The 12,257-nt window shown below is 43.3% G+C and overlaps 1 protein-coding gene across 6 annotated transcripts in view; it reads right to left on the bottom strand.

Moving 5' to 3' along the window:
* Positions 1-12,257, bottom strand: part of cacna2d2a (calcium channel, voltage-dependent, alpha 2/delta subunit 2a) — a 171,667-nt gene that overhangs the window by 75,641 nt on the left and 83,769 nt on the right. For all 6 annotated transcript variants that reach the window (XR_003984362.1, XM_030420234.1, XM_030420233.1 and 3 more), the window contains one exon: positions 2,947-3,006. Coding sequence is in view for 5 of the 6 variants with exons in the window: in XM_030420234.1 (XP_030276094.1) it covers positions 2,947-3,006 (60 nt within the window). In the remaining variant the exon portion in view is untranslated. The remainder of the gene's footprint in view (positions 1-2,946; positions 3,007-12,257) is intronic.

Here is a 12,257-nt window from a genome sequence, read left to right as displayed (position 1 = left end):
ACCTTCACATAGAGAATCCATAAGATATCTATGAATGTGTCTTGAATGGACTTCTTAAGATATTAGTCAGTATTCACTACTTGAAAATGATTACACATTTCTGGCACCTCTGTTATATCCACAAATGTTCTCTTTAATAAGCCCAGCATTTTAAGTGATCATTCTGCAAGAGTGCGTTTAATCTTTAGAGGAACAATAACACAATCATTTAATTGATTTTTTCAGCTTCAGTCAACAAAGTCGAAAGAAATCCTATGAATATTAGTCAACAAAGAATTTCTTCAGCTGTGACTGTTTATCATATTTCTTGTGGCTGACTTTGTTATTATTGTGTTTCAAATGTCTACATGATGAACATGTGCTTCTGTAACTTTTAGGTCAAGCTGCCCAACAGACCTTATAAGTGTATGTTCCTCAGGAAGTCGGCAACATGAATATTTAGTGATGATTTAGTGACAGAAAAAAAAAATTATTACCCAGAGAAATGGGCTTTGGCTCTCTTTTCACAGTTAGGCAACATTTAATCATCTTCCTAAATATTGTTCAGACAGTACACACTGTAGGACCCACAGAAACATTTGAAATGAGTGATGCTATGTGGAAAAGTTTCATAGTGCTCTGCTCTCTGGTTGCCAATTTTCAGTATACAAAACAAAGCAGATTTTTTAAAATCTGGCTCTGAAGTTGCTGGTTCTCCCCTCGTCCCTGTGAGAATTGCTAAGCAGCACTGAAACAACCATGTCGCCTTGGGATGACTCTGCTGCCAACACAATAGAGGAGTGTCACAAAAGGACGGGCACCTGACCTTGAGAAATCAGCGGCAATCCAACACTTTAATGTCTATTTCACACACCATTTCATTCCGATGGATTTAAAACCCTGAACGACCAACACGACAGTTGTTATGATCAACATTTTGACATTCATAATGTCCAGCAGTCAGGATGGTCAGGAAAACTGGCGCTGCAGTTGGGCCAAGAAAAAGCTTGTGTGCGTGTGAGTGAGAGAGATAGAGAGAGAGCACGAGGAAGAGTGAGGTCCACTGCTACCGGAACAGCTGTTGTGGCAGCCGCTATGAGGAACTGGCGTGTCATTGAGTTTCTATGATGTCACCGGTTTGGCGAGGCGAGCAGATGGGCTGGGCCAGGTACACAACCTATCGTTAATAAACACATACAAATAAATACCCAATCGCCGTCAAACACAAACAACCACATTATGCTTTCCTAACCCTCACTGGAGCAGACGCACATGCACACACACGCTCACAAATTCTACCAAAACGCACCGTCTCTCATGCATAAACACCTTTTCTCTTCATTTGACAGACTGCTCCACCCGCTAGTTTAAGATGCGACGCAGTTCTCCTAATATGCCCAAAGAGCATGCAGCCCTAATCTAATTAGAGTGTCAGTCAGCAGAGTGTTCACCCAAAGAGAAATTAGGAAAGCGCAAAATCTACAAACAGGAAAAATCTTCTTGCGAGCATGTGGCATATCTACCTCTCCCACTCCTCCTTTTCTCCCCCCGCTCCATCTCCTTGCAAGATTCTTTTTTTTTTTTTTTTAATGGTTTCACAGTCGCCCCTGCTGAGATTCATTACCTGGCCTGATTATAAAGGCAAATGAAATCAGCTCCAATACATTATTAATAGAGGAGCACCATTAGGATTCATTTGCAGTATTTGCAACAATATGATATATTCCAACTGTTTTCATGCCTGATTAAAGACACATACAGATAACAGAAACATATATGAATATGATGGCGGTGCGAAGGGTAGGGCTGGGTATGAAGCTGTTGACTGGACAGAAAGAAGGAAAGAGAAAGAGGAAAAGGTCAAAGACAGAAAGAGGAGAAACAGGAGTTATGGCAGGGGTGGGGCGGATTAAAGAGAGTGCTGGCTTTTCCACTTGAGGAGGTATTGATGCCATATTGGATGCAGCTACTTATGAACAGGTGTGCTGTGTGTGGTCACCGTGACCCAGGCTCCACTTCCTGCATGGCTACACATCCGATTGAGGTGCATCGGAGCCGGGCAGGGAGAGGCAGGCATCAACCTCCCTCAGGCCTAAGATGAAGGGACAGCCGCACTGCAGGTCCTTCCCTCGGACCAGCGGGATCGAGGGAGGGAGGGAGGGGTGCAGCCCAGCCACCCCAACACTACATCTTCAGAGTGTAAGCAACCATGAATAAAAATGGACTTTGCGGGGAAGTAGGGCTCATAATTATTCGTTTTAAATCAGTTAAAGCCTTTTCTCAAATATCCCCCAGGAGGTGCTGGGTTAAAAATCCATTTGCGGGAAGTGTACCATGACAGCGAGCTCGTCTCCCTGGAGACAGAGGATATGACAGTAGGGAATGTGCAAGCGTATCTGTTGGGTGAGGCTATATATATGCATGGGTGTGTGTTTGTGCATCAGTATGCACGCATGTTTGTGGGACATTGAGAGTTTGCAAATTTGAGAGTCATTGGAGCACGCAGGCTCACAAACACACACAGACAAACACAAAAACCAGAGTAATTCCATTTCTCCTTTCTTTTTTTTTCTTTTTAGATTTCAAGAGTGGATCGGTGTGTTTTCAAAGGTCAGCTGCAAAAGGATGCATTGTTCAACTTCCTGTAGCCTGTGAAACAAAACAAGAGATTACACTGAAGACCGTGAAAGTAACAACCCCAAAAGTAAGCAATTATAGTGTGGGTGCATAACTGTGGGACTGTGTTTGCGTTTTTCCATTTGAATATAATTAGGTTTTTATTGCCACATTGTCTCTGTGATGCTGATCACATTGTCATTAAAGATATACAAGTAAAATAGCTAAACTGAGCAGAAAAGGGGAAAACAGATGGGAGCGGGCAGACGACAAACGATAAACCAGTTTGCCTGGAAATAAGAAAGACGACGTCTCGGAGAAGGAGGGAGAGGAGTGTGTGTCCTACTTTACCGTCACACCATCTTGCCATTCATGTTCCTTCTGGAGCAGCTCTGCCTCCTTGGCTAGCTTCTGCAAAAAAACAACAACATAAAAACAGCAGTGTGAGTGTCAGAAGTCAAGAGGACAGTGATTTGTGCATGTGTGAGAGAGTCAGAGAGAAGCAGATGGGCAGATGAGGGTGGTGACCTTGTTCCCTTAAAAGCAAGTACTGAAAATTAACTTAATAATTCAGAGGATTCTCCAGCCCAAAACCCCAAAACACTGTTCTCCTTAAAGTACAGGCCTAAGTTAAAAACTATTAGTAAACACTACTGTATTTGAAACAGCACATTTTAAATGCTTCTAGAATATAAACACTGTATCTCAAAATTGGCTTTGTTTAGAAATTCTGAATTAAATTTTGAATGAAATTGAGGGAGTGTGAAGACCAGGGACTGAAGTGTTGCTACATATTGCTAAGGTGATAATATGTGTATTTGTCTGACAGATGAGCTGCCAGGACTAAGAGACACAATGTAAACAGACTGGTGCTAGTAACAAGGCACAGATTGTTAATATCAGTGGTGCTGAGCTACATCCACATCAGTCCCAATACATGCCGAATTATCTTGACATTTGCAGGTTAGTTTTCAGGCTTTAAGGGTGCACTTCTCCCTGGTAGTGGTAGTTCGTTTCCTCACAGGTAAACAAGATATTTGCCCATGATTGCAGATAAGAGGTAGGCATTAGCTACAAAGCTAATGTTTGCTGCCGTTCAGAATTCACGGCTTTAGCTGCTGTCAAGTTCAGAACACAGCTCAGAGCACGTGGCATGATTGACTATGTGTTTGCAGGTGAAACATCTGAACACCATGACATGTGTAGAATCTGATATGTTTTCAAATCAGATACATACACTTACACTGTCTGCATTGCTTTCAGTGCTGCAGCACCTGTTCACTATGCACTTCTTCTTTTCGGTATAACGCAAGGCTGCACACATTTTCATTGTCTGACTCAATGCACCAAAGCTCTCCATCTACAGAGACAGATAGTAAACACCAGACTTAATTGTGTACGCACAGAAAAGGGGTGCCTTCAGGAGACTGACAAATATGAAATTTCCTCGTCTCTGAGCTTCTTCCTGCTCACAGAGGAGACTCAACATCCAATTTACAAAAACACTACTTCTGAAACATCTCGCACAGTTTTGCAAGAATCCCGTTAATGTTTTGTGAAAGCACCAAAAATCATCCTTACAGTACTGTGGCAATGTCGATATCGAGGTATTTGGTGAAAATATTGTGATATTTGATTTTGTCACCTAGTCCTAGAAGCAAGTGTATTGATATTTTCTGTTTCTGCATTGCTTTGAATCATATTTAATATAAGGGATCTCCTGATCACTTTTTTTTTTACCCCGATTCGAGTCTATCAATATTTTGTAAATGCCGATTCCGAGTCCCGATCCAATACTTAGCTTTAAAGGAGTCATCACCTGGTTTTTTACATATCCAGTCCCTCTTGGATCGCTTTGGATCAATTCTTAAAACTTATTAGAAAAAAAATAATAAAAAAAAAATCAACATAGAGCTTGTTCTGACACTTTTTCATACCGCGACTTTCTCACGCGAGATTATGCGCGAGGTTGCAAGGTCTAACCCATAAACAGCCCCCTGTCATGGCGCACACACTAAATGATGAACCTTACGGAATTCAGGCATTTATGTACGAGCCGGAGTCGGAACCCGAACGGGAGAGTGAAGAGGCAGAGACGGTGGAAGAGACACGTTTACAGCAGGATGTCTCTGAATGGTAAATTCTTTTTTTTTCCTTCTTACTTTTCACTCTCGTGTTTTACATGTAAGACCTGAGTTTTAATGCTGGCGGTCACGATGTATGGCGTGAAAATGACAGAGAAATAAGTAGATTCGGAGTGCTCACTCAGAAAGTCTGGCTGAGGACGGCTGTGAGCTGATGCTTGTGCAAGTAGCCTCCTGTGGTAACGTCACCACAGGAGCAGAGTCAAAATCTCGTGCTTTAGGAACGCACACTATTGTGCGCTATTCCTGTTCGGAAAAAGAGCCAAAGCGAAAAAAATAAGCCACTTTCAAACTCCAGCTTTTCAGGCAAGTTTCAACAGAGGTCCAACACCAATATGCATGATTTAACGAGAGAAATTGCGATTTCCGGGTGATGACTCCTTTAACTAATATTTTCCTGGATAATACAGCTACATTAAGACAAAAAGTACCTGCATCCAAGATGTTCCTTAATAGTTTTTTTTTTATTTTGTTGAAACAAGGTATACACTTTCATATGGCTCTTTCTTATTCTGCATATGTTACTGCAACATTTGCCTACCATCTTCTTTGTGTTAGCAGGTGAGTCTGTGATGCTGCGCTGTGGCAGCAGACCCTCATGTACAGCCAGCTGAGGCGTGTGCCTGATGCAGTCCATGCTTGGTACCTCCATATCATCCATTGCTTTTTTCATATTCCTTACGTTGTCACATCTACCCATTGCTCGTCTATTTCACATGCATCCAGCATCTCCTCAATTGCCTGTTTTACATACTCTGCTGTATGAGACCCATGAAACTTGTGCGCACATCGGTAACTCGAAAGTGAAGTCGATGTAATGCAAGGCCGAGATGGTAGGGCATACCAGGGATTCAAAAACTCCAGATGACAAAGAAAACTCTGATCCTCTACCACGGAGATGAGCTGGTTATCCAGCGCAATGAAATCAATTACCTTCTCTGTAATATTTTATCGTATCAAATGTGGCGTATTAAATGCAACTCTTTTGGTACACCCTTGCGAAACCGTCGTACTGCAGATGTTACATGTAGCCATTGGACTACTTTCGCTTTCTAATTTAAAATATTCCCACACTGCAGGCATTTTATCCACAGGTTTGCCAGAGTAACGTTACGCATGTGTCTGCGTTCTGCCACAAATTGTGCTCTGACATAAAAAAAAAAGAACGGACTTAGGTCCACGTTCAAATTTGCCGATCCCGATCATTTAAAAAATGCCCATATCGGCCTCTATCCCGATCCTGCAGATCGGATCGGGACATCCCTACTTAATATCAAACTTTATATTCTAATCAAATACTAGTACAATTCTTCATTACCTAGTGATGTGCCTTAATGGTCTAACATTATTTACCGTGATTCAGGTTTATCTCTGAAGCAGCCAAATGTATGCAGGCTTCTCATATAGGAAGTCATACAAGTGGCAAATAAAGTGAAGTCTTGGAGTCTCTCTCCCTCTCCTCCCACAGTAATCTAGGTTTGCCCGAGCCTCTAGGGGGCGATCTGATTCCTGTCCTAGAATAGTGTGATTGGCCATAATGTCCCAGAGCTCTGAAATTACTAACCCTATTTAGACCCCAGCTACAGTAGAAGCTCATTCATTTGTGAGCCACGCTGAACGAACCAGTCCCCCCCTACCACAAGAGGCTTTTTATCTACCAAAAACACACACAAGACATAAACTCTCATTATAGTAAAAGCTGTCCTCTTTCTATTAGGAGCACCCCTCCCTCTTCATCACAGCAGATCCTCCCACTCATGGCCACACAGGCACAATATGGCTCCTCCTCCACTAAACACACACACACACACACACACGCACACACACACACACACACACACACACACACACACACACACACACACACACACACACACACCAGGCCCAGAAAATCAGTCTCTTAAGGCTGTCGTACGGGGATGTTAGTGGAGCATAATGGTTTAAAGTATGTACATAATGTGATACCACAAACCTAATTTGTGACACATAATAACACAAAATCTGGATCATTTCGAGTCCTCTGTGCTCTCATGATTCTGCATTGTGCTTTTTAATCACCTGAACAAGCCTTAAATAACAACGATAACATTTCATTTATTTCCTAATGAGACAATAGGCGACTGAAACAATGGAATGAGGATCTAATTAGCCCATTGAAATTATTACCAAAGAATCCATTAGAAAAGACAGTAATTGTGTGGCTTTTCGTTTGAGAGGGTCAGCCTTGCTAAAGGGCAGCGCCACAGTGGTAATCTCTTGGTGGAACTATCAACAATCCATTTTTCAATTAGGGATAAACACTGAGCAGCTGAACAATAATCTCACCCACATTTCCAGTCTGAGATTATCCTGAAAATTAAAGCCATATGATTTCACTCTCTGCCACAACAGCTGGTGTATGTCATGTTTTTTTTTTTCTTTGTTAATGTTTTTTGAGGCCATAAAAGATAACTATTTGCAGAACTGTTTCCACGTTATTTTTTCTCTCAACCCTTGGTCATGATCTTTGATCTAGCTCGGCTTTCATCCCCTGGGCTCAGTCTTTTCCTCAGCATTTAATCTGTCAGTAAGGATCTGTACTTTGTCCCTTTAGAAAATCCATTTCTCTCCCCCTGAGTAGCCCACACATATTTTTTTCCCCTCTGTTCCTCTAGTTGCCTCTCCCCCGGTATGGTTCTTCCCTCCCCTCCTGGTGGGCCACAATTTCTTTGGGACCCTATCTCTTTCCCAACAGCTTAATGCAGTCCCCCCTGCTCCAAAACAGCCATGTGTCTTCATGTGTCTTTCCTTCCTCTGTGTTGGCCCAGATGGATGGGCAACACAAACAGCCAATGAATCAGAGTGAGAGATGTGGGAAGGAGGGGGGCAGGGATATATCATCTATGCTGGTGGCTGGAGCCCAAGCAGCTTAGAGGCACTGGATGAGCATAGTGAGATCAGCACAGTACAGCACAGATAAGCTCCATGCAGGCCCACACAACACAGCAAATAACACTACAGCACACGGTACAAAGACACCAGAAGAGTTGACAACATGAGCACGCCCCTCTAATGTTATTGCCGTTGTAACCTTGACACAAAATGCATCACATGTTGGGCCATTTGTCACCAAGCCTTCAGGCAAGGTCAAGAACCATAAACACAACTCTGTAATGGATAGTGGCATGAGTAGTGCCTCTGCAAGGTCTACGGCCTTAAACAACACACAATGGAGTCTGTCATGTATGCAAACACTGTAAATAATGGTACTGGTGCTGTAGCAGCTTGGTGATGTCTCCGCTGTCCAAGAATCCTGCCGGTGAAAAGCCGTGCTCCCTCTCTGTGAACTCACAGACCAAGAAGACAGCATACCAAAAGCTCAGCGTGAGGCGATTAGGATCTTTAATATTCATAACTGTTCGGTTTGCTCTGTTCCAGAGGGGGGCAGTTTAATCACTTGAAGTCATGTTATTTCTAAGGGAATGACAGCACACCAGAGACGGACAGCGTCATGCTGTGGTGAGCGCCAACTCGACACCGGGCCGCCTGTGTGATTGCTGCAGCCTGTTAGGCCCTTCCACTGAGCATTAACTTAAAGGGCACTCGACACACCACACTGTCGCCTGTGCGATGCGGAGGGACACTCCAAAACGGCCCCACGATGTGTGTGTTTGAGTGAGAGGGCACTTGAGAAAACACGACACAGTCTGTACGTGTGATTGCAGCCTCGAATCGAGGTACTCAACATGCTCCAAATGACCCCCTCAGCTCCGTTTCTGGGAACGCTCGAGTCACCTTGGGGACCAAAAGACTGTGAAATGACTCTGCTGAGGTCACTTAACCTTCTCAGAGCGACTAGCGTGGCGAGGGAAGACCCTTAGTAAATTTTGCAATGATTGGCTGCTGTGGACAGTGACAATCATAATGGTAAGCCACTAAGCTCTTTGAAAAAAACGTCCAAATATAGAACAGCTTTCTTAAGGGTCCTTCCCACATTGTTGAATTAAATATCCAGACACTTGCAGGATCAGGGAGAATCATCAGCAATGGCATGTTTACCTAAAGACAGTAAAAAGGACGTGCTGCTTCTTTGGGCAGTGTTGCTTATGTGAGGTCATAATCATCATAGACCGAGCAAGTAGCATTTAACATTGAGTAAAAACTGGTGTGGTTCATGGCTGCTGACAAATTCATGTTACATCAAAATGTCACCACTCTGTCTGGGTTCTTAAGAGCTGCTGTAGTAGTGCAGAGAAGTGTAATGTCATGCAGCAGTTGGCCCATTAGGGGGCAGCAGACTGAGAGTACTTGTGAGTCCCAGCAGCAGAAGCAGCAGCAGCAGCCGCCAGTGGAGCCTGTCAGAGTGAGAGCAGTCTGCTTTAAGCTCTTCATTCTGTCTCCTCCACTCGGCCGGGATTAAGGCCAATCATAGAAATCACTGAGTCAGAACCGTCCCACAATAACAGATGGAGGGACTTTCCACTCCAGAATTTAAAACATCACAGACAAACTCACTTTCACTTCACCTCGCTCCTTCGTCGCCGCTGCTGCCGCCACCACCACCTTTCATTCTCTCACCATCCTTTTATCTCTCCTCTTCGCTCGGCTGTTTTATCCTGCCATCATACGCCGTAGTCCATTTCTCTCCATCTGTCTCAGTTTGCTGCACTCAAACTTTCTCCCCTCCTCTTCAACGCTATATTAATTCAAACAACACGGTCACAGACACAACTTCAAAACAGTTTAATTGACTTCACATGGAGCAAAGTTGTCTGTAACAGGGAGTGAAATAAGAAGACGAAAGCAAACTTGTCACATGTTTTCATTGCTTGCATTATATGTTGGCGTGACTGAAATGACGGAGGACTGACAATAAGAATGGGCTCTCCTTTTCAATTATCTAAACAATGTTAAAGTCCATAATGGCGAGGAATAATGACCCCTAATTCCAGGTCCCTGGTTGGTTTGCTTCCAGCAGATGGGTATTGTAGTCCTTATTAGCTAACTCTGACAGAGGATCTGCATGGATGGGTGGGAGACCCTGTCTTTGTTCTGTGATCCAAAGCAGCCCGTGGCAGGCCCGTTTGCAGAGGAAGTGTGTGTAGTGCTATTGTAGCATGTGTTGAGATAATCCCTGCCTTTGTCGTCCCCCCACCTCCCCAACCCCCATAATCTTCCCCCTCCACAACGAAAAACGTTAACACTTTTCTTTTTCCCCACTCATCCCAGCGCAATCCCGACTCACACTGCTGTTTCCACGGAGACCGGATCTGGAAGACGCAAGCTGTCACCTACCCACAGCAGCAACTCACTCACCAGCTTTCCATAAAAAAAAAAAAAATAAAACACCAGCTTTCTTACACTCCATGCAGGCCCACAGAAACACCATGTTTCCACTGTAGATTGCCAGCATTGTGTTGAAGCTTCTGTGTTTAGTTCAATGGGACAAGAAAAGCAACCGTCTCCTCTGGAATAATACAGCAGCTCTCAGAAGCAGCTGAACTGCCTCATAATGGTTCTTCAGAGCTACACTGAAAATAATCGACCTTGATCATAAGCTCTTGTGTACTAATCAGTCTACTTCTACGTTTATAATATGGATATAATCAAAGTAGGATTATGTTAGAAGCAATGTCACAGGAGCAAATGAGCTAATTTAATATATTACTGACAGCTGAAGTATCTCCATAAAAACAATATTAATTCTCTTCTAATTGGGGCACTTTTTGTTTCATTTGCTCCATTCAAAATAATATGCATTTCGCTCATTAAAACCACAGAGCCTTTGAAGCTAAGTGGCAGACTCATCATAGCACAGAACAGGGCCAAAGACCATTGTACTGCACATTATCATTCACTGGAGCAACTACCACTGTAATTTCAATTAAACCCTCCTATGGGATGGATGCTACAAACAGCTCCCCCACATTATTTACTCGTCGGCATGCATGTTTGCACGGGTCACGACTCACATGGTCAGTACGATTCTAAAAAGATGCAAAGGTCAGACAAGGTCACTGCAGGAACCATCGCAGTGAGTCAACGGCACACAGATCTGCAGCCGAGTGTCCTTCTCGCAGGGGGCCAGCAGGGGGCTCAGGGTGAGCGTGCAGGCAGAGCACCTTGTCGATGAGGCCAGGATCAGCTCAGTGACATTTGAGCGTCTGGCTGGTTGGGCTCACTGTCCATTGTTTGACAGATAGTCACAGACATGCCCAAACTGCTGCCCGGCCTTTCCTGCTGTTACTGGCATCAGTCAGGCAACAGGCACGGAGTGAGAGAGAAGAAGAGAGCCTAAAGGCGCCATTAAAAAAAAAAAAGAAAAAGATTCAGACGTCTTGCTTCTCTCGCAGCCCATAAGGCATCGACCTTGCAGGTGACTGAGAAGGAGAAAATTGCATACCCATTGTCTGGAAGATAGCTAAAAATAAATAAGTCAAAAGAAACCCAGTGACATCCCACTCGAAAGAAACAGAGCAAACGACTGCTCTTTTAGTTGGTACATCTGTTAACAGGTGTGTGCGACTGCCTAGATGACCTGCTTGCATGTCTGTCTCGTCAGCAGGCTGAGTTGAGGGGCGAGCTGACGTGCCACTGTATACGTCAACGTAACATTTTTGTAAAATGAATGCCAGATTATTGGGAGAACTAGAACTGCAACGATGGGTCAATTAATAGGTTAGTCGAAATAGGATCAAAAGGAATTGTGCCAATTATTTTAATAGATAGATGGGTGAATCATTTAACTAATTTCTCATGTCAAAATCTTAAAAATTTGTTGGCCCCAGCTTCCTAAATGTAAGGATATTTGCTTGTCTTTATCATTTATGATAATACGAAGTAGTAGTAAGAAGCAATTCGAAGGAGTCACACTGGTTGCTGGGAAAATGACTACTTGAGTAATTAATTGTGAAAAATAGGCAGGTTAATTGATGATGAATATAACATGCAGCCCTAGAGAATACACACATGAACATATGATAGGAGCAACAAAATTAAAAATAAAGACAGCGATTGAAACTCCTCAGGACCTTGGAGGCCAAACTTGATTGTAATATAACTGTTTTCTTCACATAAAGACAATCTCTTAATCACCACAGGTCACATCTTACACCCACACTAACTCCACTCAGACATGCACAGTACACACTGTACATTTGCAATCAGCTCAAAAGCTCACTAAATCATCATGCAATCAATTACTCGCGCGGTTTGTGTTTTCGGTGCCCTTTCCTTTGACAGGCTCAAACCGGCTGCTGAGCTTGGATGCAAATACAGTAGGAAACGTCAGATGTATTGTTGAGACAAATTAGGCAAACTAAAGAATTTTTGAGGGGGGTAAGGGTAGGAATCCAGTTTTTGGTATGTCACAGAATAAATATGTATATTAAATACAAAAAAATTTATGATCACTGATTTTGAAAGGGCTGATTCTGTGATTGTTTTTTTTCGGTGTCCACAATTACAGGAAGTAGAAATGACCAGAGTGATTCAGAGATAGTCGGCGGAGAAAGTCAGGCGATCGAGGGAAAATAGGAG

This window comes from Sparus aurata, chromosome 6, assembly GCF_900880675.1.
Source record: "Sparus aurata chromosome 6, fSpaAur1.1, whole genome shotgun sequence".
NCBI classification, from domain to species: domain Eukaryota; kingdom Metazoa; phylum Chordata; class Actinopteri; order Spariformes; family Sparidae; genus Sparus; species Sparus aurata.
Note: the sequence above shows the minus strand (reverse complement) of the source record. Positions and strands in the feature narration are given on the sequence as shown.